The 24,047-nt window shown below is 56.7% G+C and overlaps 1 protein-coding gene across 2 annotated transcripts in view; it reads right to left on the reverse strand.

The window, feature by feature from the left end:
• The window catches only part of SDK2 (sidekick cell adhesion molecule 2), a 283,506-nt gene that overhangs the window by 160,929 nt on the left and 98,530 nt on the right, over positions 1–24,047 (reverse strand). For both annotated transcript variants that reach the window (XM_075562175.1, XM_075562174.1), the window contains exon 2: positions 1,068–1,227. In XM_075562175.1, the coding sequence (XP_075418290.1) occupies positions 1,068–1,227 (160 nt within the window). The remainder of the gene's footprint in view (positions 1–1,067; positions 1,228–24,047) is intronic.

The raw sequence follows: 24,047 nt of genomic DNA on the forward strand, positions 1-24,047 counted from the left end.
TGGTCCTCCTGCCTTGCGTCCTCCTCTTCCCCATCAGCACGTGAGCACACCTCAGACCAGCCTGGGGTCAGGGCAGAAGGAACCGGGGTGGAGGTCTCCCTGGGCTCTGGTCTCCCTGGCTCCAGACCGAAGGGATGGCTCTCCGGGAGGCACAGATTCTCCAGTGGAGAAAGCATCTCCTCTGGCTTGCAGCTCTGTCCCTGGCGACAGATTTGCATCTCCATCCCCAGGGCAAGACAATCTTGTTTCCCCAACAAAACCGATTATGTATATCAGGCTGGGATTAATCACCAGCACAGGGCCAGGAGCCAATAAACAAGGCTGAGATGGGAGGATAAGGGAGGGAAGGAAGGAGGGGGAGGGAGCTAAGGGGGAGGCTGGAGGACTGGCCCTTCACCCTCACCCTTCCAGCACTGACCTGCCCGCACTGAGACCCTGTTCTTCCTGTCCCTCCTCCTCCCTCCCAGCCTGGCAGTACCCTGAGCAGGGAAGGCAGCCTGAGCAGAGGGCCACCTCGTATACCCCACCTGAACTGCACCCTCCCCACTAAGCAAATGTTGCCCCTTTCTGACTGAGCCCAGGTGGTCGCACACCCTCCTGCTCCCCTGGACCCCATTCTTCCACAAGAGAGAACAGGGTCCTCTTCTCTGGGCCACTGACACCAGCTGACAGCAAGCCTCTGGACCCTGGGTCCTGTCTGGACAGTGCCCTTGTCCACCCCACAGCCATCCTCAGCCGGGCTCAGCCGGGCAGGATCTAAGACTCAGACTTACAGAGACCCTGGGGACAGAGTAGAACTGTCCCATAGGGTGTCCAAGACTGTCCTTGTCACGACTTTCTCCAGCTTCTGGGCCCACTGCTGACCCTTTGGTTCACAGGCAAGTGTTTTAGCTCTTGAGTCACCTGGGCTCCTTGGTCCCCAGGTGTCCTAAAGCGGGAGACTTTGGCCAGTCCTGATACCACATCGAACCACGCATCAGTTTCCCAGACATCCAGGAAGAGGAAGGGGCGGCCTAATTGCACTCCAAGGCCCGAGCTGACCTGCACGGGGGTTGTGGGTGGCCTACCTGTACTCCAGGGAGAACTTGGTCAGCTCCCGGTTGTCATGTAGCCACTTGAACTCCAGTGGCCAGCTGCCCTCGGCCATGCACGTCAGCACCAGCCGGTTCCCCTCCAGGTGCACCTGCGTGCGCACGGGCTCCGTCTTGAAATATGGGGAGACATCATCTGTGGGGACAGGAAAGAGCCACGGGTTAGTCCTCGCTCACCTAACTGTGCTCGCTTGCTTAATGCCTGCTAGCCTCTACCAGGTACCAGTCAGGTAACAGGTAACGCACCTGAGGCTGCAGGACCCAGCTACTGGTCCTGTTCCCCAGCTTCACCCCATCCCCCAGTCGGAGTTCACCACCATGCCCGGGACCCTGCTGTCCACGCCCCAGAGGCTACTCCAGGGCCACCTGCCTCGGACAGCCCCACCTTGCCCCTTTATCCTCTTCATCCCTGCCCCCACCACTCCAGCATGTCCTTGGCTTCTGGAATTTTCCGTCCAGGTGTAGGATGAAGGAAAGATGCTTGCCACTTCTTGGCCACTTCCTCCCATTAATGTCCTCCCAGTATGGAGGAAAGTGGCATTGGCCTGTGTTGTTGAACTTCTGACCTTCCAGCGAACAGCCGGACTCCGTGAGCACCTGTACCACCTGGCTCTCTGGTGCGGAGGGTGGGGACCCATGAGGTTTACTCTGACACAAAAGGAGGCTGCCAAGCAAAGCAGTAGATCCAGGGAAGAATAGGGAAGAGGAAGGGGGGGACAGCCAGCAGGAGGCAGGTACAGTGGCCTCTTCTATCCCTGGGCTGGCCCCGGGAGCATCAGGGAGGCCCAGGGAGCTGGATCCCCACATCTATCCTTGTACTCTCGGATTTGGCCAGTACTGTGCACCCTCTGACTTTGGGCAGGTTCAGCCTGCACCAAGGCCTCCCGCTGGGCTCACAGAAGCTAATAGACACTTGGGGCATGGTTGACGGTCTCTGCTTCCAAGCACCTCCCCTCTTGCACCCCTACGCCCCCGATCTCAAAATTTCCAGAATCTTGCTACCGACCCTCACTGTGGAAGGGTTCCCAGAAGGGTGTCTGGTGCTATCCAGGAGGAGCTGCCTGCGAGTAGGTGCAGAGCCAGCAGTGTCGTCACCTGTGTCACACCTGCCCACCTCCCTGTCGCTCCTAACAGCCGGGACGTGCACATCCTGTCTTGAGGGTGTTTGGCAAAAGAAGCTCTTTTAAGCTGGTGCCCCCCTCCCACTCCCAGTCTTGGCCCTTGCCCATGCCGGCTGGGCCCCGGGAGGGCGGAGCAGCCAGTAGGCACCCGTGTGCCAAGGAAGTGCTTTGTTGGCAGTCGCTGAGGCCGCAGGCTCGGGCTCGGCCGCGCGCGCTTAGTGAGCGGGCGCGCTCTCACTTCAAAGGCACGTTCACGTTCTCCAGCAGCTTTCCAGAGTCCTTTGCGTCTCGGCTTTAACCCGCTCCTTAGTTCCTGTCATCCATCGTTTGTTTTAAAACAATAACATCCCAGCCCCCTCGTGACTCCACCCCCCGACAGAGGGCTGACTCACAGCTTGTGCAGTCAGAGGCGGGCGCCAGGCAGGCAGGCAGGCAGGGGGCGGGCACTGGTCCTAGCATGCATGCCCACACGTACTCACACATGCACGCTCACATGCATGAACACACACATGCATGAATAAGCATGTGCAGACTTGTGCACTCACATAAACATATATGCACACATGCACAAACACAGCACATTCATACGCACTTGCATGTGCACACACGCATATTCACCTCCACGCATGTGCTCACCACACATGATCGCACAGGTGCACATACGTGCGGGCATGTGCATACACATGTGTGCAGATATGCACACACACGTATGCATGTGTGTATGCATAAAGACTCAGTCACACACATGATAAAGCATGTGGTGACACACACAGACATAAGCACACACATGCACACACTCTTTCTGCACCCAGACAGCCCCTCTGGAGACCTGCACGCAGCTGCACCTGACAGCTCCCTCCTCCAGCCCTCCCAAGGGTGCCGGGCAGAGCCGAACACCTTCTGCTTGGATGAGCCAATTCCAGTGGCTGCTGGAGATAATGACTTGGGGGGCAAAGGGGTGGGAGGCCCTGGCTCAGAAGGTGCTGGCACCGGGCCCAGTGCACCCGGGTGCTCTGCTCCGGTGGGGACCTGCCTCCCCTCTGCCCCTTGTCCCTTTGAAGAAAGGCCCCTTCTGTCTGACACCAGAGTCCGGTGCAGGAGGCCCTCCTGGTGTGTGGCTGGCCTGGTCTGGAAGCCGTGGATGCCAGGGGGCACAGACAGGGTGTGCTGTGGGAGGCAAGGCACTCTGGGACAAGCTGTGGGGTGTGTGTGTGTGTGTGTGTATGTGCGCGCGCACATTCAAGAACTGATTCCTGCACCACCAACGCAGGTAACACATGCAAATGAGAAAGAAAAAGACGGGGCCTGGGCATTCTGGGAAAGAGCAGGAACAAGGGGAGGCCAGCACCACCAGCTGCTGAGCTATGGTGTAAAGCTGTACGAATCGACAGCCTGGCGTCTAGAAGCAGACCCCAATCTAGGTGGGAATATTGACCATCGGTGACAGCACAACTCTAGATGGGCGGTGGGGGGGGGTGGGAAGGATCGGTTCTTCGGCAAATGAGTTTGAACAGCTAGGGGGACATTTGAGGGGCGGGGCGGGTGGGGGTGAGGTTGAGTTTCTTCTGCCTGCTTGACCTCAAAGTCTATGCTAGCTCAACTGAGTAGCAAGAAGCAGACTTCTGAAAGTGGCAGGGGAAAGGGGTCACGGAGGGTTCAGAACACAGCATCATGGCAGAGCACACCGACTCACCAAGTCCCTTCTTAGCGAGATCCAAAACCCACCAGAGAGAGACCTTCAGCGATACACAAATTCTGCAGGGGCCCCTCCCGGAAAACATACCCAAAACCTCATAAAGGAAAAACGCCCAAGGGCAAATATCGCTGCTCTGATTGTGGCCAAGGGGCTAATTTCCCCGATATCAAAATGGTCATCACCAACCAATAGGGAGAAGACGAAGAAGCCAACCGACGCCTGAGCAAAGGATCCGAGCTGTTTGTGGGCAGTATTTACAGACGGCCCAGACACCCGGCAGGGGCGCTCTGCCTCGTGACGAGAGGAGACAAGCAAACACACCTAGGCTCTGTGCAAGGCTGAGGCTTCCTCTCTTGCCCCATTAAAGGGGCGATCTGAAAGGCGGACGGTACTGGCAGCTGGCCGGCAGGGCAGAAGTACGTTCACATCCAACCTCGTGGGATGGTGGGCGGCTCTGTATTGTAGCGTCAGAGAGCGAGTGGGCAACAGCTAGCCAATGTGAAAATGCGTACCTTCTGCGATCTCTCAATTCTTCTCTACCAGCTCATCTGGGCAGGTAGGGGCAGTGTGGCACCAGCTGGAGTAGCTAAGGCTTGGCTCAGGAGCCCTGGTAGAGCAGTGGTTACGTGCTGTCTTGCTAACAGCATGGTCAGCAGTTCAAAGCCTCCAGCTGCTCCAAGGGAGAAAGACGAGGGGTTCTACTCCCGTAAAGAGTTACAGCCGCAGAAACCCACGGGCCAGGTCCACCCTGTCCTGTAGGGCCCCTGTGAGTCTGGATCGATTGGGTAGTTTGATTTGTGAGAGACCTTGGCCAACAGACTTCTCAGCCGGAGATGGGTCAGCACAGCCTTGGGAAAGGACCCTTGGGGAAGATACTGGGTGCCTAATGGGATACTAGTTGTACAGAAGATCCCCCTCTCCCCACATCAAGGATAAGACTATATGTTCTTGTCCGGGCATCAGCATTGCAGGAGGGGACATAGAGACATCTCTGTTTGCAGTGAAGTTTCGGGGGAGTACAGAGGAGTGGAGGGAGAGCAGGTGTGGATAGGGAGGGAGGGAGAGGGAGGGCGCTATATGCATATCAAGGTCCCTGAGCTTCACGGAAGGTTTGGGTGCAGCTGCTTAATTGACAGGAAGCCACTCTGGTGACCTGTCCTGACAGATTGCAGCTCAGGTGGTCCCCTATTCTGTGACACTCCGGTCCCCACGCATCAGGCTTGGCTGGAGTTCAGCATGTGTGTGTATTTGGGTGTATATATTATCACACCCAAAACTCACTGCCACAGCGTCATTTCCGGCTCCCAGCCACACCCTCTCTAGAGTTTCTGTGACCATGTATTTGAGGAGCGGACAGCCTCATCCTTCTCCCCGGGAGTGGCTGGAGGGCTTGAGCTTGACCTTGGAGTTCGCAGCCCAGTGCCTGACACACAGTGCCATGAGGTTCCTTGAGCATTTGGTTATTGTTGTTGTACAGGGCCATCGGTTTGGCTCTGACCCACAGCGATCCTGGACCCAACAGAAGGAAACACTGCCCGGACCTGCGCCAGCCTCACCTTTGTTCCTGTGCCTGAGCCCATGGCTGCAGCCACGGTGTCTATCCACCCTGTCTAGGGTTTGCCTCTTTTTCACCGCCTCACCAAACAGGATGCCTTTCCCCGGGGACTGGCCTCTCCTGACAATATGCCCCAAGTATGTAAGAGGAAGTCTTGCTATCTTGGCCTCTACGGAGCCCTCTGGCCTGACTTGTCCCAGGACAGATTGGTTTGTCCTTTTTTGTTTTGTTTTGTTTTAAACGTTTTATTAGGGGCTCATACAACTCTTATCACAGTCCATACATATACGTACATCAATTGTATAAAGCACATCTGTACATTCTTTGCCCTAATCATTTTCTTTTTTTTCCCTTTTCTTTTTTTACATTTTATTAGGGACTCATACAACTCTTATCACAATCCATACATATACATACATCAATTGTATAAAGCATATCCATACATTCCCCACCCAATCATTCTCAAAGCATTTGCTCTCCACTTAAGCCCTTTGCATCGGGTCCTCTTTTTTTCCCCCTCCCTCCCCGTCCCCCCCTCCCTCATGTGCCCTTTGTAATTTATACATCGTTATTTTGTCATATCTTGCTCTATCCAGAGTCTCCCTTCCCCCCCTTCTCTGCCGTCCCTCTCCCAGGGAGGAGGTCACATGTGGATCCCTGTAATCACTTCCCCCTTTCCAACCCACTCACCCTACACTCTCCCAGCATCGCCCCTCACACCCTTGGTCCTGAAGGTATCATCCACCCTGGATTCCCTGTGCCTCCGGCCCTCATATGTACCAGTGTGCAACCTCTGCCTTATCCAGCCCTGCAAGGTAGAATTCGGATCATGGTAGTTGGGGGGAGGAAGCATCCAGGATCTGGGGGAAAGCTGTGCTCTTCGTCAGTACTACCTCGCACCCTGACTGACCCATCTCCTCTCCTAAACCCCTCTGTGAGGGGATCTCCAGTGGCCGACACTTGGGCCTTGGGTCTCCACTCTGCACTTTCCCCTTCATTCAATGGTTTGTCCTTTTTTATAGCAGTCTGTGGTACTTTTAATATTCTTATCCAGCGCCTGTTCAAATGCACCTTGTCTACATTACATAATGTTATGCTATGTGTGTCTATGTGTTTACAGGAGCCCGGGTGGTGCAGGGGTTAAAACACTCTGCTGCTCTCACTCCCAAGTCTGTGGATTGAACCCACCAGGCACCCTGGGAGAGAACGAGGTGGTAGCCGGGTCCGGCAAAGATTGATTTACAGCTTGGAGACGCTATGAAGGGAAGGCTTAAGGATCTCTAGGAATTTTGGATATGTGTGCATACACACACACACATACACAAACACATATGCACACACACGGGTGGGTAAGCAGGGTGGATATGAAGCAGGCAGGAACTCAGGGGAGTCCTCATAAGTGGGGGTCCTGACCGCCAGATCCCAAGCCCCTGGAATAAAGAGCTGCCCTCAGAAGCACCAAGAGGCCTCAACCCAGGATGCCCCCCTAGATCCCCCGCCAGGTCAAGGCCCCCGGTTGCCCCCTTGCTACACTCTCTAAAGACACCATTGTCATCATCAGGCGTGCATGGCCCACCACGGAAGCTATTCTCAAAGTCTCCCCTGCCCTGTGCCCCCAGCCCAAGAATGCCTTCCTTCTCCCAGTCTCTAGGCCCCTCCGGCTCCCAGCTCCGGGCTGTGACTTCCCAGGCAGCTCAGGCCTGGGAACAGCACCTCCGGCCGGAAGCTTACCCTCTCGGATGGGAGCGCCAGGCGGGGGCCAGTCAGGGTAGGATATGGGGACATGGCCTCTGCCTGCCACCTAATTGGCCTTCTGAGCGGTCTCCTTCTCGGCTGGAAACATCAAAAAGCCGCTCTCAGCAGCTCTGCCCGGGTGCACAGTGAGTGTTCAGTCCCGGCCGGCCTCCCTGGAATGCCAGGCATGGTGGGTGGCTGGGATTCCGAGGCTTGCAATCTTCTCACCCCACCATCCCCTTCTGCCCACAATCACCTTTGGCCTGAAATGACCTTAGCCTAGCTGGACACCGAGAGGCCCTGTGCCATGGTCACCTCCAAGCAGATCAGGCCCTGGGCCAGAGGGATGGGGTGCTCACCATACCACACCCCCACCACATTTCTGCTCCAACCACCACCACGTCACCGCCACTGATTTTAGTCACCCCCCATTATTCACAGAACTTTCTAGAAACGAAGCCCTTTCTGGCCGCCATCTCTGGTAAGACTGATTGACTCGATGGTCACTAGCCAGGATGGCTCACACACACTGCCATCACCATCTCCACTGCCCATGTGAGGACCGTGCTGGGCCTGGGCAGCCAACTCTGCCATGTGGCCCTAAAGGTGGAGCTGATGGCCAGGTTCTGGATCCTCTGGAGGCCCCAGCCTCCCCTCTGCCCTCCCCTCTGGCCTGTAACCGCAAAGGGGTGATGAGGGTGGGGCGCCCCTGGGCGCTGGTGCTGTGGGGCGGGGGAGGCAGACGGAGACAGTGGAGCAGACATCTTGAGAGACTGGGGCCCACCTCTGGGGAGGGGGCTTCAGGTGGCAGGCTGGTGGGGTGCAGAGAGAGAAGGCGGGAAGTAAAGGAGGGCAGGAGAGCCGAAGGGGAAGACCCTGCATGCCAGAGTGGCCAAGTGACCTGAAGCAGGGCCAGAGCCCCAGGGATTCTTAGGACTGGAGATGCCGTGCTGCCGGCCCCTGCCACCTTCTTTCAGAAGTCTTGCCTGAGGGCCCCAGGGGAGAAGAAACACAGGCTGCCAGTCCCAATTCCTACGCTAACTAAAGGAGACCTGGTGGCACTGTGGGTTAGGCGCTGGACTGCCAACTACCAGGTTAGTGGTTCAAATCCACCAGCTGCTCCTCAGGTGACAGACGAGACCGTCTACTCTCAGAAAGAGTTACATTCTCAGAAAAACTCACAGAAGCAGGCCCACCCTGTTCTATAGGGTAATGAGTTGGGGTGCTCGGGAGAAAGATGAGGTTTTCCTGGAAGGGCAGTTCTACCTTGTCCCCCAAGGTCAGCATGAGCCGACTGGGGAGGCTTTTGGGGTGGGGTCTCTGTGAGTGGAAACGGACATGATGGCCGTGAGTGAGACCTAAGTATGTAAAGATTTACAGGCTCAGACATCCCAACGCTGCCTGCTGTGAGCCAGGCACTGCTGTGAGCCGGGACTGCCTGGACAGCGTGTGTGTGTGTGTGTGTGTGTGTGTGTGTGCGCGCGCGCACTAACCATTCAGAGTCCTCACTGCCCTCTTTACAGACAGCCTCGTCTTTCTCCCTTGGAGCGGCTAGGGGTTCTCAACTGATGATCTTGCTGTGGGCAGCCCAACTCGTAGCCACCACACCACCAGGGCGCCACGGGGTCCTCTGGGGGTGTGATGGGTTAACACGTGGGCGGGTTGAGTCCTCCTAGCAGAGCCACAGAGGCCAGGCCTGGTGATCCTCTGAAAAGCCAGTTGCTGAGCCCCTGGGGAGCACAGCGCCTCCTGGACACGTGCGAAGTCAGCATGCGTTGAGCTCAGACAGACAGCATTGGCTTTGGAGATGCGAGCTCATGGTTGACCTGGGGCTCATGAACCACCCGAGCCTCACCTGTCTCCAAACACAGGATTACCTGTCCAGAGGGCTGCTGGGAAGGTGTAAGGCAGTGGTTCTCAACCTTCCTAATGCTGCGCCCCTTTCATGCGGTTCCTCATGTTGTGGTGACCCCCCGACCATGACATTGTTTTCGTTGCTACTTCATCACTGTCATTTTGCTACTGTTAGGAACCAGTCGACCCCTGTGAAAGGGCCATTAGACCCCCAAAGGGGTTGAGACCCACAGGTTGAGACCCACTGGTCTAAGGAGCTGCTGTATATGAAGGTAGAACACTGAGCTTGGCACTTGAAAAGGTGTCAAGGGGATAAATGGGGCTGGAGGTAGGAGCAGGAAGTTTTTGATTCCTCCACCACCCATCTCAGTCACTTCAGAACCTCTGAGGGCCCCCGATCCATAGTTTGTTATGATCCACACAGTTGAATGTCAGCATACACTGTTAATAAAGCACAAGCAAACGTCTTTCTGGCGTTCTCCGCTTTCAGCCAAGATCCATCAGACATCAGCAATGAGATCCCTTGTTCCACATCCTCTCCCGAATCGGCCTGAATGCTGGCAGCTCCCTGTCAATGTGCTGCTGCCCCTGTTGTTGAATGATTGTCAGTGAAATCTTACTTGCACGTGGTCTCAATGGCACTGCTCTATCATTTGCCCATTCTTGGGGGCTCCTTTCTTTTGGGATGGGTGCAAATATGCTCGAAGACAAGTAAACCTGTCCTGGAAGAAGCTCAGCCAGAGTGCTCCTGAGAAGCGAGGGTGGTGAGGCTCTGTCTCACGAACTTTGGACATGTTCTTGGGAGAGGCCAGGCCCCGGAGAAGGACATCAGGACATCGTGCTTGGTACAGTGGAAGGGTGGCAAAAAAGCGGAAAACCCTCGACAGGATGGATTGACCTGGTGGCTGCAACAATGATGGCCTTGAACATGACAATGGTGTTGAGGACTGTGCAGGACAGGGTGCGGGCTGCTTGTTACACAAAGGGCCCCTATCACCTGGGACTGACTCAGCAGCATCTAACAACAGGATGCCCAGTCTCCTACGGGCTCTAAATATAACACCCTGGATCCACTCGGGGCAGTTCAGAGGGTCTTGAGCAAAGTCTCAGCCGGAGATGAGGATGGGCCGAGCCCTCAGGGGGTTTTGCCCAGAGCCACATATAGTCCTGTGGCCCCCTCTCTCCCACTTGAATCCAGGGGTGGGTGCTGAGCACGAGTGCTGACCAGGTGCTCAGGTATATAGAGGATAAAGGCCCAGGGAGAGGCTTGTGTGGCCCTTTGGGGTCCCCCCTCAAGCAGAAGCAATGCCCCTTGATCTTCCTTAGCACACACATCCAGCAGACCCTATGAGACCCCTCCAACCAAACATCTGGTCATCAGATCCATTCCAACTCATGGCCACCCCACGTGTTATAGAGGAGAATTGCCCCCATTTGAGCTGTGATCTTTATGGAAGATGGCATCATCTTGGCTTTCCCCTCTATGGGAGCAAATTGCCAGGCATTTCTTCTGCAGCACATTTGGGCTGGTAGCTGAAGACAAACGGCTGGTGCCATCCACCGACTACCTGTGTGCCGCAGATACAGGGCCAGATATGGGCCTTCCCAGCAGCCCCCCACACCCCCGGCCAGGCCCTGCCAGCTACAGTTTCACAGTAGTATCTGAACCCCTCAGCTCCTCCCAAATCTCTGCTCCTTGCTGCCGCCCCACAAATAGGATGCTAATTTATGCCCATCCCTTGCCTCCCTGTCTCCTGGCAGCTGCCAGACCCGCTCGGGCCGGTGCCGCCTGCATGCCAAGTGCTTCATTAGCCAGGAGAGAAGGCGCTCGCCCTTCTTAATCCAATCCCACCAGTGACCTTCAGGAACCAGCACCTTCGGATGCTGGGGGCCTGGGAGGGGGCGGCAATCAATTATGCCGCGGCCTCCGCAGCTGGCGCCGAATGCATGGCTCGCTCAGAAAAGCGTGTTCAAAAAGCATTTAATGGAACAGATCATCAATTTGTTTGAATACACATCTAATCTCATTAGAGGGGTCCTGGCCACTGGGGCAGCGAGCGCAACCGAGCTCCAGCACGGCCTTGGGGACTTGGGAGTGGGGCTGGGTAGGGGGGCCTGCCTGGGGAAGGAGGGGCTGGGTCCCTTGCCCACCACCCAGTCTACCTCGGCCCACTGCACGACCAGCCAGAACATTACAGGGAGAGAAGAAGGATGCGGGTCCATGGTAGAGGGGCGGTTATGTTCTGTAGGGTCTCCATGTGTCAGACTCAGTGTGACAGTCATGGGCGTGGCACATCATAGCTGCCTGTGTGTGACCCTGGGCTTAGGTGCTGTGTGCCAGGAGACAAGGACGGCAGCCCTCACCTCCCTATTCCTGGGGTCTAGCAGCAAGCCTGGGCCATAGGGTGGGGTGGGGGACACACCCAGATCTGTGAGTGAAAGAGTGGAGAAGCCACTGTAGAATTGGCCAGGTCACTGCCTCTTGCAGGCTGACCATCCTAAGGGATGTCTCCATCCTCCTCCATCACAATCTGATATCATAAGACCCACAGAGTCATGTGCATGATGGCCTTCTTGGGCCCTGAAAGGCACCCAAGCCCCCAAACAAATTCCCGTTGAGTGGGCACTGGCGACGAACCACCAACCTTTCAGTAAAGGTCAGCTACCCAGCGCATAACTGTCTGTGTCAGCCACAGCCTCGCCCAGGGTTCACAGGCCAGGGCTGCCATTCACTGCGCCTCTGGCACACACAGCTTGCTGAGAGGGGCGAGGACTTAGAGCAGGGCCCGGCACAGAGAGTGAGTGAGCCCCCTGAAAAAGTGGCTCTGGTCACCTGGCGTCCCTGAGCTGTGGACACCTCACAGCCAGGGCTCCCGCCGGGCCCGCACAGGTAACTACTTCCAGTCAGGCATGGAAAAAAGATGGCTGTCATTTCCAGTGGGTTTATTTTGCAATTAACGGAGAAGAAAAGAGGCCCTCTCTTCCGTTTCAGCTGGAGGGTTCAGAGATTAAACTTATATCATTGATTAGAATGCTTTTGCCTAATGGCACGATTACCATTTTAGTGTATTCAGATTCATTTGAGCTATAAAAGTATGATAATAAAATTTTCACGAACTCTGAGGTCACCCAGGGCAGGGCGTTGTGCTCGAGGGAAGATTCGCCAGTTTACCAACTGGGACCTGAGAGTCATAGAGATGGAGGCTTTCATTCACGGTCCGCCTCGGGGTGGTCAGCTGCTGGGCCAGGCCCAGCTGGCTCTGTGTCTCATTGTATCTGGTCATCACCCCCCCCTCCCCCAGCCCCCCCCTCCCCTGTAAGCCCTCAAAGGCCCTTCAGCTGGTGAGCACTCTCCATCTGGGGCTCCTACTCCCCCGAGCCTCTCATGGCTCAGGCTCCAGGAAGTGCAGAGTAAGACTTCAAGGGGCCCAAGGATGCTTCCTGGAACCCACAGCCCCTGCTCACTGATGGTGTCCACGGACACCTAGCCGGGAGGGAGGTGCCGTGAGGAAAGGACTAGGGCCCCCACAGTCCAGGCTGCCGTACTCCTCAAGGGCATCTCTCTCTGCCCCTTTTGCCTACCCAGGGTGCTGGGACTGCTCACCCTTGGAGAAATGTTCCCACCCAAATGCAGAGAGCCTCGGGCCTAAAGAGGGAGATGGGAAGCGAAGGCAAGAAGGCAGGCAGGCATGGATCGCCATTGGCTCACCTCGACCCCAAGATCTGAGCTGACGAGCAGACCACTTTAACACTCCCTGCCCTACTTCACCACCCATCTGGTCTGTCAGGGTGTCAGGGTGTGGTCCTGCTCCTGGGGCACCTCTGGTGCTGCCGTGCTGATGGAAGCTAAGCCACTGGTCAGCATGGTGCACCTAGGATGGAGCGGCAGTCTAGGGGAGAGCAGGGAGAAAAGCCAGGCTGGCGATCTACTTCAGAAAGCTGGCCCAGGAGAACCCCACGGATCCCCACGGAACACTGTCTGGTTTGCAGACTTTGGATGCGTCATCTGGAGGATCCATCTCCTTGGGTGGACAAGGTGTTTGGTGAAGGGCCTGCCAGGAGGACAAGGGGTGACATGGAATGGCACTGTCACCATGGTGATAGCTGGTGACTGAGAGGATAACTGGGTGCTGGGCAGTGTCCCATCCTGCTGGCAGGTCAGCTGTCAGGAGTCAGCTGATTCCTGGGCAGGTCATTAACTTAAGCAATGGGGGAGGATGAAGTGGGCTTGGTGCTGGGCTGCGGTTGGACCCAGGACCAGGCTCTAGGTGGGAGAAAGATGAGGCTTTCTGCTTCCAGAAAGATTTACGTCAGCGACCCCGCAGGGCAATTCTGCTCTGTCTTACAGGGTGGCTGTGCTTGGGACAGTGGTGGTTTAATCTTAAAACAACTGCACCTTATCGCCTCCCGCTGGGGCTTTCCAGCAAAGTGCCGCGCTTCTGCCCCCTCCCCTCTCCTCCCCTGGCGTCCAGGAGAATGAAGAAACAAAGGAGGTCATTGTTGAAGGCTCGCCCCACGCCAAGCGCCCTGCGTGTTCCCATTTAATTCTGGCAGCCACCTTGGGAGAGAATGATTACTGCTCTCCTTGTCTTTAGCTCGCTGGGGAGCCGGGTTGGTTCGAACCGCTGTCCCACCCAGCTGCCTGGGATGCGCCCGCGCGTCCGGGGGTCCCCAGACTCTCCAGGGTGGGTGGAGGGCGTGGCCCCGGGGGGAGGGCGCACCGAGGCGCGCGCACCGGCTGGCTGAGCGCCGCCGCCGGGCAGGGCACGCATCCATCAGGCTGGTGACCCCGCTGTACCGGAGCTCTGTGGCGTGTAACAAAGACTGCGGAGCAGAAAATTGGAGTTCAATTTGCCGTCCATCCCGCGCGCAGCACTCAGCCCATTCCAGTCCCCGGCAGGCACCTCTACGCTCGTCATAAATAATAACACCACGCGGCCGGCTCCGCGGCCCTTTCAGCGGTCCGCGGCCCAGCAATTTACAAGCGGGATTATCCACAGAGCCTGCACATGAGGGTGGGGGGGGGGAGGGGGCAGGCAGGGCCCTGGCCGCTCCCTTCCTGTGCTACCCACGCGTGGGCTGCATCCAATCTGGAGGGAGGCAGACCTCAGCCCTTTTCCTGAGGGGTGCAAACGTGCCCCCCCCCATATGACCTGAGAGACTGGAGGTTCAAACCCACCCAGAGGTGGGTAGGAAGAAAAACCTGGTGATCCGCATCTGAAAGCTCAGCCTTTGAAACCTTGTGTCCGACTGTTCTTCTCTGTCCCACACGGGGTCACCATATGCCAGGGTCCACTAGATGTCAGAGGGGTGAGGGATGGGAGTTCCCAGAAGCCCCCCAGGACTTGAGGCCTGGGACCCATGCTGAATGCAGTCCCTGGGACCACAGCCTCCTTGTCGTTCAGAGAGGAGTCCCGGAGTATCTCTCCGCCCACAGCAGTGTTGTCTGTTTTTACCAGAGGACCCTTTCATCCCAACTTCACGGGGCTCCTGGGAGAGGCGAGGGGGGGGGGTTCAGGGGTCACCAGGCCCACTGGTTCAGCCTCCCTTCCGACAGGTGAGACACCCAACGCCCAGAGAGGTGCTGTAACACATCTAGGGCATCAGGTGGTAGAGCCACATGGAGGGTGGCCAGCCAAGGGGCTGACACAGGCTGGACTGGTCTCTGAGCAGGCCTTGGGGACTTCCAGGGGGACAGGGGGGCATCTGGGGACAAGCCATGGGGTACCATACAGGGTCCCCACTCCTCACCGGTGTACCTGGGCCCTCCTGCTGCCCTCCACCCCTCAGGGAGACCCCCCAGAAAGCCTGCGTAGTGTTCTCAGTCCTAAGAAGTCACCCTAGCCTCACTTGACCCTATGCTCTCATCGCCTCCTCAAACAGCACCCTGAGCAGGTCTGGTCTGCCAGGCCTACGCCTGGCTCCCAAAGGGTGGGGCCGGGTTTTGGATCCATCTCATGGGGCAAGAGTGAGAGAGGGCAGGGACAAAAGCTTAGACTAGCTCAAAGAGAACCTCTCTCCCCCACACCTCTGCCCAGATGTCCAGGCTGTCTGGGGGGGACAGACAGAGAGCGAGACCTCATGGGTGGACAGGCAGTGTCTGCACCTCACCTGTCGCTCCAAGCTGCCCACCTTTGGCCAGCCATCTGTGCCCTGAGCTGCTGCTCCCTCGAGGGCACAGCGGGTACCTGGCAACACCTACCGTGCTGGGGTTGTCAGGACCGAGGGCGCTACATTTATGAAACGCTGGAAACAGATGCCTGGCTGTGGATCAGCAATGTGCCAGGCCTGTGCGGCGGGTCTTAGGTGTGATGGCTGCTGCCTGTCATGCTGTGGAGTGGTCGTCCAAGGATGGTGGGGGTGGGGACAGGTGTTGTCTCCAACTGCCATCCAGTCAGCTCCCACTCAGACGCGCCCACATGGGACACAAATGGTCCTGAGCCCCTTCACCATCTTTAGCCTGCCAGCCCATTGGTGTTCATCTTTCACGGATGGTCCCCCTCGCTCTCACTGGCCCGTTCCTTTAGCCAGCGTGATGTCCTTCTCCACAATCCCCTCTGGATGACACAGCCCAAACAGGAGAGTCTACACCTCGGACAAGAGTCTGTGCTCCAGGGTCTTCATGAGCTGGTCTTCAGAAAGAGACTGCCAGGCCTTTCTTCCTAGTCTCCATTAGTCTGGAAGCTCTGCTGAAACCTGTCCCCCCTGGGTGACCCTGCTGCATCACTGTCACCGCCACCTCTCACTGTCCGTCTCCCATGTACTATCTCTTCATCTTCCCCTCTTCTCACAGAGACCCGGGCATTATGCACCTAGGGCCCACCCTTACTTGCTGTAACTGACTTGATGCCGGCCCACAGAGACCCTACAGGACAAAGTAGAACTGCCCCCGTGAGTTTCTGAGACTATAACTCTTTATAGGAATACAAAGTCCCATCTTTCTCCCACTCAGTGGCTGGTGGTTTTGAACTGCTGACTTTGTGGCTAGCAGCCCACTATGTAAGGACTGTGCCACCAAGGCTCCTGTGTGGAGTCAGACTTCTGAGTTACACATTGGACTGCTAACTTCAAGGTGGGCGGTTCGAGCCCTTGAGCTGCTTCATGGGAGAAAGATGAGGCTGTCTGGTCCCATAAAGAGTTATAGTCTTCGGAAATCCCGGGGAGCAGTTGTCCTCTGACTTCTGGGGTCCCTGTGAGTTGGCATCGACTCAATGGCAGTCGGTTTGGGTTTTTGTTGTGGTTGTCCTGTGGGTTTGGTTGCTTTTGGTTTTCTGATCTAGGCAAGTAGTCCGGTGGTGCAGGTCGTTGGATACTCACTCAGTGCTGCCAAAGGCTCGCAATCCGAACCTACCCAGCAGCTCCACGAGGAAGCCCTGGGGCGGATTGGTCACAAGTTATGCTGCTAACTGCAAGGTCAGCCCTTCGAACCCACCAGCTATTTGTTGGGAGAAAACAAAACCAAACAAAGGACGCTCCTCTATGAGCCTTGGAAACTTAGAAGGGTAGTTCTACTCTGTCCATAGGGGTCGCTGAGTCAGGATCGGCTGGATGACAGACAGGCATTTTTCTGGTTTCGAGCAGCGTCTCTGGAGAGAGCTGGTGCCCTGCTTTCCAGAACCGAACATCAGATCCAGGACCATCTCCCATTAACAAAACTGACTACCCCTCCAAAGGAAGGCACAGCCACCGAGGCCAGGAGCAAGGGCGCGATGTCCCTCTCCAGGATGCAGCTTCGGCCACCGTGTCCTTCCAGGACCCAGCTCCGCTGTTCTAGAACCTTCTGTCTCTCGCTCTGAGTCTCATATGGAGCAGGTGCTCAGTCTGCATGGGGTGGAGGAATGAATGGCGGAAGGGAGGGAGGATGGAAAGGAGGAAGAATGCAATGAAGGAACCAGAGAGAAGCATGAGGATGCAATGTCAGGGTTCCCTGGTGCCCAGGACGGGCTCTGACATAACTTCAAGCCCCCCGTGACCCTGCCACTTCTCTCTGCGCTGGCCTCTATTGCCTCCCTGGTCCCGGACAGCTTGGGACAGTGCCGTGCCCAGCACTCTGCAGGCAGGGCCTGTGCTGAGCTAATGGTGACAGATGACGTGAGGCTGGGAGCCCGCAGGCAGCAGGATTGGCAAGCTGGCAGGAGGCGCTGGCCTGATGGATGGCTCTGCGTGGCATTAGGCCGTCACCAACCAACATTCCCCTTCCTTCCCCCAGCATTTCTGGGAAGGAGAGCAGTGCCCCCCGCCTGCACAGATTGAGCACACCCCCTTACTTCCCTGCAGTGTTCCCACCCTGGCTGCACCCACCAGACCTGGAAGCGAGGCGATGCCTCTTCCTTCCACAGACACCCTCACCTGGGGAGCATGCGCCCAGAGCCCTAGACGTCCCACCTCCTCTGCCTTCAAGCCAGGCTGGAGAAGTGGAGCCCTGCAGGCTGGAGTCCCCCCTTCCCAGCGCCCTAGCAGCTGTCTCTCTGTATGTGTCCCTGAGTCCAGTTTTCCGGATGGGAATATGGATGCTCACAGACTTGAAATGATTTGGCCCAGAATACACAGATGGCCAGTGTGGGTGCTGGCATTCAAACCCAGGCCCTCCTGTCTCCAGAGCCATGTACCCTCCATGCCAGCAGGTAGCATAGGTTGCTTCTGGGACTCCCTCCCACAACCCCTGAGTCTCTGGGCGGCAGGGGCAAGAGCCTAACCCCACATTGAGGTGGGCTGGGTGGGAGGCAGGGTAAAGGTTAGCAGTGGGGTCCTGGCAGAGGCTGCACCCCCATGAGCATCCTGAGATTGAGGCTGTGGCAACCCACCTCCCCCAGCACCTGGGTGGTCGTGGGCCTTAGTTCTCTCTAGGTCATTGTCAGGCTCGTTCACCTCTGCCCCCGCCAGTCACTGAGGGGCCAGGGCAGGAGGAGGATGGGACTGGCACAGTTGTGTGGGACCAGAGAGACTGCACATAAACCCTGCAGGGGAGAGGCAGGGAGAGTCAGGATCACTGCCCCCTGCCGGGGGGTCATGATGGAGGGCAGCAGGAGCTCGGGTTTGGCAGCAGATTAGGCCAGCGTGGGAAAGTGGGACTTTCCCGGAAGGCTGCACGTTACCGGAAAGGACAATAAATTAAAATAATAGGGCTGTTTGGCTGGTGACACGGGATAAAACATGCGGTCCCACAAAGCCCTGTGAGACAGTCGGAGAGTGAGAGAAGGCTGGCTGAGCCGGGTACAGTGAGGAAATGCCCTGATTGAGGGGGGGGGGGCGGTGGCGGGCCACCCCCTTGCCCCACTCTCTGCAGCCCCAACTGCCCCTTCCCTGGGTACAAGGGTACAGTGTTAGCTCCAGAGCTGGCTCTTCAGGGGACCACCTGCAGGAACACCCTCTCCTGACCTTGAACTCCCCTCCCTCTGCCACTGTTGCCCCGCTTCCCCTCCTCCACCCAGGACCCAGCCTTGCTGCCCATGCCCCTGGGCCCTGACACCCAGTCCACAAGATGCTCTAAGAATGCAGCTCGCTGATCATTCATTCATTCATTCACTCACTCATTCATTCATTCATTCTCCCTGCACTGGCCCACTGGCTCTTTTGCTCCCCCTCTCTCTCAGGACACGTTGGAAGAGGTGAGCCCACTGTGTGTCAGGAGCAAGAAGACCGCCTTTGTTCTCAGGGACCTGCAGGCCTGGGGGAAATGGGGGAGCCCCCTGACTGTGCAGAACAGCGGGGGTCCTCCTGCCCACTGTGGGGACGACTACCTGATGGCCAAGGGCAGCAGGGAGGTCCCCGTAAGCAGCACCCTGAGGGGACAGCTGACATCATAGCCCTGAGCAAAGAGTCCGCTTGTGCAAAATGCAGGCGGTGACAGAGGCACGGGGGCTTCCGGGACGGCGGTCACTTCCGAAGGATGGATGGGATAAAGGGTGAAGAGGGAGGTGGGCTTCACGGTAGGCACGCCTGGGTCAGATGAACTTGCATTTAAGCTGAGGCTGCCCCACTTGGGAGCCCTGTGCTGTGACCTCGGGGGTCGTTTCCTGATGAGAGCAGAGCCCTTGCAGGGCTGTGGCCAAGGACGAGGGGAAAGTGCAAACAGATCCCTGGTGCTGCCCAGGCATGTGGCTTGTCAGCAAGTGATGGCCAGCCCACTGTGGGGCGGGGTGGGGGTGCTCAGGTCCCAGAGGGTGAAGGGCTTATGGACGGGGCGAGGAGTTTGCATGCTAGTCTGAGGGCAGTGGGTGGCGCCACAGTGGGATTTGAGAGCATGTGTGTGGGTGTGGGTGTGTCTGTGTGATACTGTGAGTCTACGGGTGCATGTGAGCATATGCATGTGTGCACGTATAAGTGAGTATATATGTGTAAACGTATCAAGTGTGTGAGCAAGAATGAATGTGGGTGTGATACTATATGTATGCGAGACAAAGTGAGTATATGTATGTATGTGTGAGTATGTCTGCCTGAGCATGTGTGTGTGTCTGAGCATGTGTGTCTGTGTATGTGTGTGTCTGTGTCAATGTACGTGTGCATGGGCAAGAAGGAGTATGTGTGCACGTGAGGTAGTATCTGTATGGTGATAAAGTGAGTATATGTATGTATGTGTGAGTATGTATGCCCGAGCATGTGTGTGTATGCGTCAATGTATATGTGTGTGAAAGAATGAGTGTATGTGTATGTGTGGTAGCCTATATGCGAGCGTGTTGGCGTTAGGTGTGAGTGTGTGTGATAGATTGCACGGCAGAGTCTGTGTGTGAGTGAATGTGTACGTGTGATGATGGAGTGTCTGTGTGGTTGAGTGTATACGTGTGCTACAGTGGGTGCATGTGTGTGTCAGAGTGCGTCTGTGTGTGAGGTATGCATGTGTGTGTGTGTTTCTCTACTGGCCCTTGGGACACTAGGACCAGCCCCTGTCCCCAGGCCAGCCCCACCCCAGCTCTCCCAGCTTTAGTCCGGCTTGTTCCCAAGCAGAATCGGTGCGCAGACAAACCCCAGGGTAAAAAACGTGGATGCCGGTCTTGAATGGGAGAAAGGCTATGGCTTTGGTGGAGTTAGTGATGCTGTCGGCCAGGTTCTGACACACAGCGGTCCCAGGATGGAGCTGGACTACGCGTCGGGTTTCCTGGGATAGAATTTCATGAGGCTCTCCCAGGATGGAGAGACCTTTCTGCCACGGAGCTGCCGGAGGATGGTTGCGGTTAGTAACTAGAGGGCTTATCAGTTGCATGTAGCTGACCATCTGGGACCCCCTTGTATATACTCTGGAGCTGTTCAGGTAAGCAAAGACCCCAGGGAGAGGGGGGTCAGCGATGCAGAGGGCAGTTCTGCTGTCCCTGCCTGTGGTGCACCCCCGCCCCCCCCCCCACACACACACTTACAATCCCTGGTCCGTGCATGTTACCTGAGCCGAGAGAACAAACAGGCATTAAGCATCTGCAAAGTGCCGGCTGCCCCAGGTGCTTTAGATGCGCTTCTGTGCTGTGCTCAATCTCCCGGCAACCCTTCAAGGTCATGACCGCCCTCTTGCAGACAGGGAACCAGCTGTGTCTCCAGCTTCTGGACAGAGTGGCCCAGGCCACGCCCAGCCGCTGGTCGCGAGGAGAGCTGCTACCTGGTTCCACGGCAGGTGCGCAGGGAGGGCTGCTTTACCCAGGGGTGCAACAGCTAGAGGAGCTCTGTGAACCCTGGCCCTCACGCAGGGGCTTCCCTGGGGGATCCCATCTCAGGGAGGCGGCGATACCCCTAGGAAATCCGCAGGGTGGCTGCAGGAAGGGGACTACTCCCCAGAGTGTACGCCCCTTCTCCCTCTGTGGTCATGTCTGGCCCCTCCATCTCTCCCCCACGCTCTATGGACCTCGAGATGCTGCCAGGCTGTCACTCCCAATAGCAGCTCAGACTCCCCCAGCTTATCCACAACACTCCCACACCACATGTTTCTCCCCTGAAGGTGTAAGGACAGCCACTCCCAGGCACAGTGGATCCTTGGATCACTTCCAGCCCTGCCCTTGGGCTACCCCCTCCTGCACCTGCGCCTTCTTGCTGCACCCCTGAACGCACCCTAAGTGTGTGGCCTCCCCAAGGGCACCCGGATGCTCCTTTCTCTTTGTTTCATCCCAGAGCCCCTTGATGCCATTCTGGCCACTCGGGTAATTGGTATATGTCCCCTCCTGGGGACCTTGATTTCTCTGCTGTCAGATGGGAAACAGTCACCTGCCCAGAACAAAGGTGCCTTCACAAGAAGAGGAGGTTTCACTTGGAGCCAGAGGCACTTCAGACAGGAGGCCAGGGAGCCCTGAAGAGCCCGGGAAGGAGAGACTGGGCTGGAAGCAGGGAGGCGTGTTTGGGCACTGGCCCCACCACTTGGAGATGGGGGACTCAGGGGACCTGCTTGTGTGGTTTAGGAAATAGCATGGTCATGTAGGATGAAGCCCACACTCATTGCTGTGGAGTGGTCCTCTAGGATGGGGTGGATTGGAGCTGCCCCGGTGGGCTTCCTCTGAGAGACCGCCACTCTCGACGGGAGCAGAGAGCCTCATCTTTCTCCCGTGGAGTGGGCTGGTGGGTTTGAACCACCGGCCTTGTGGTTAGCAGCCCGACTCCCTTCATGAAGAGGAGGGTGATAACTAAACCAGGTCGCTGGGATGCGGGCACAGAGCAGGCTTCTCATTCACAGACACCTGGATGGGCTGGGGCCATGGAGGAACAGTCTACAACTGCCACCTGTCTTAGCCACTTTCCGCCCTCCCCTGCCTCATGCCCACCTTCTTTCGCCCACACCCCCCAGCCTAGTGTTAGCACACCTCATGCTTCCGATTCACCTGGCAGAGGCCAACACACAGCTCTCTTTTGAACACCCTACTTTCCCCAGAAGTCTTGGGGTTGAAGGAGAATTTTGCAGCAAGTACAGCCCCCCACCCGTATCTTCCTATCAGCATCTTGAATTCTTGGGGAACCTTAATCACTGTTGATGAGCTGATAATGATGTGTTACTGTGAACTACAGCCCACAGTTCACACTAGGGTTCACCCAGTGTGGTGGGCATCCAGTGGCTGACACATGACATCACACTGAACTTACACCATCCTCCCCCTGCCATCCAGTCAATTCCGACTCAAAGTGACAAGACTGGGCAGGGCAGACCTGCCCCCGTGAGTTTTTGAGGCTGTATCTCTGGACAGGAGCAGAAAGCCTCCTCTTTCTCCCCAGGAGCGGCTGGTGGGTTCAAACTGCTGACTTCGAGGTTAGCAGCCCAACATGTAACCAGTACGCCACCAGGGCTCCTCTGTCCACCCTTACAATGTCACATATTAGGAGTTTCACAAGGGCACCACGGTTGACAAGTGTTAGTGGGGACATGGAATGCAGACACTTAATTGTGCTCCTGGGGAACCGCCCATAGACCAAGAGATGGTAGTGTGAACAGCCTGGGGGAGACTGCGTGTTGGGAACCAGGAGCTGTGTGTGTCAGAGCTGTGTCCTCTCCTTCACACTTAGTCCGTCTGCCTGTGAGCAGATACTCTGGACCATCTGAAGAAGAACTTGGCATCAGGGCCGGAGGGAGGCTTATCTGCAGGACATCATGCTTGGCACGGGGAGGAAAGCCCCTCATTGAGATGGATTAACACCCTGGCTGTAGCCAAAGTCTCAGGCGTGAGTATTGTGAGGTTGGTGTGGGACTGGGCAATGTTTCTTTCTGGTGTACACGGAGTCGCAGTGGGTTGGAGCTCACACCATGGCACAGAACGCACACACGTATGTAGCCGACCCGCACAACCTTGCTAGTGGGAAACAAAGAAGACTCACAGCACTTGCTGATGAAGATCAAAGAGGATAACCTTCACGATGGAAAGAAATCCCAAATCCTCCCAATCGGACTGATCAACAACACCCAGCTAAGCAGGAGAAAAGATCAATGTCATCAGGGAGGTATGTCATTTTCCTTGGATCCTTCATCAACGCTCATGGAAGCAGCAGTCAGGAGATCCAGCTGTGTGCTGCCCTGGGGCGAATCTGCTTCACACGACTCTTTCAGGTGTTCACGAGCCAAGGCGTCACTCTGAGGACTCAGGTGAGCCTGACCTAAGCCGGGGTATTTGTCATGGGCTCCGGCGCAGGTGGAGGATTGAAGAAGAATCGGGACATTTGAATGACGGTGCTGGTGAACAATCCGTCATGGGAAAAGTATGGCCAGAATGTGCCCCAGAGGCAAGGATGGTGACACGCTCTCTCAGTCACGGACTTCAGACGTGTTGTGAAGCGAGACCCATCCCTGGGGAAGGACACCATGCTTGGCACAGTAGGCGGGCAGAGAAGAACAGGCAGACCTCTGGTGAGGTGGATTGGCGCAGCGGCTGCAACAATGGGCTCGAATATCACAATGGTGGGGCTGGTGCTGGCCCGGGCAGTGTTTTGTTCTGCTGTCCACAGGGTCACCAGGAATTGGAACTTCCCTGAGACCACCTAACAGTGACCACCAGACAGTGGAGCCAACCGCAGGCCCTTAGGGTACACTCCCCCAGCAATGCGTCCCCCGGCAAAACCCACGGGGAGATGCGACCCCATCCAACTTCCCTAACAAAGACTGGCCACCAATGCCAACTCATGGTCACTTCATGGGTGTAAGAGAAGAATGATGCTCCTGAGCATTCCCTGACTGGTTTTTCTCAGAAGTGGATCACCGGGACTTTTTTCCGCGGTACCTCTGGGTGGACTCATGCTAGCAGCCTCTAGGTGAATCACCACGCACATCAACCTGAGCCCCCTCCCAGGGTTTCCTCTATGACAAGCGCTTCTGATTCCTCTTAACTCCCATGAGCCTTGTTGGTGTCTGACCATGCCCATCACTCCTCCCCTAAAACTTTCCAAGTCTGGCCTAAAACTCGCCAAGCCTGGCTGTCCATCGCCTTCTGCTGGCCCTGCTCATATTCCCCCCACCCCCGACTATTCCGACTATTCCTTCCTTCCGACCTGGCTCATCTCTCTTCCTGAGAGATGGGGCTTCTGATCTGCTTCTTCACATCTCC

Source organism: Tenrec ecaudatus, chromosome 10, assembly GCF_050624435.1.
Source record: "Tenrec ecaudatus isolate mTenEca1 chromosome 10, mTenEca1.hap1, whole genome shotgun sequence".
In the NCBI taxonomy this organism is placed as follows: domain Eukaryota; kingdom Metazoa; phylum Chordata; class Mammalia; order Afrosoricida; family Tenrecidae; genus Tenrec; species Tenrec ecaudatus.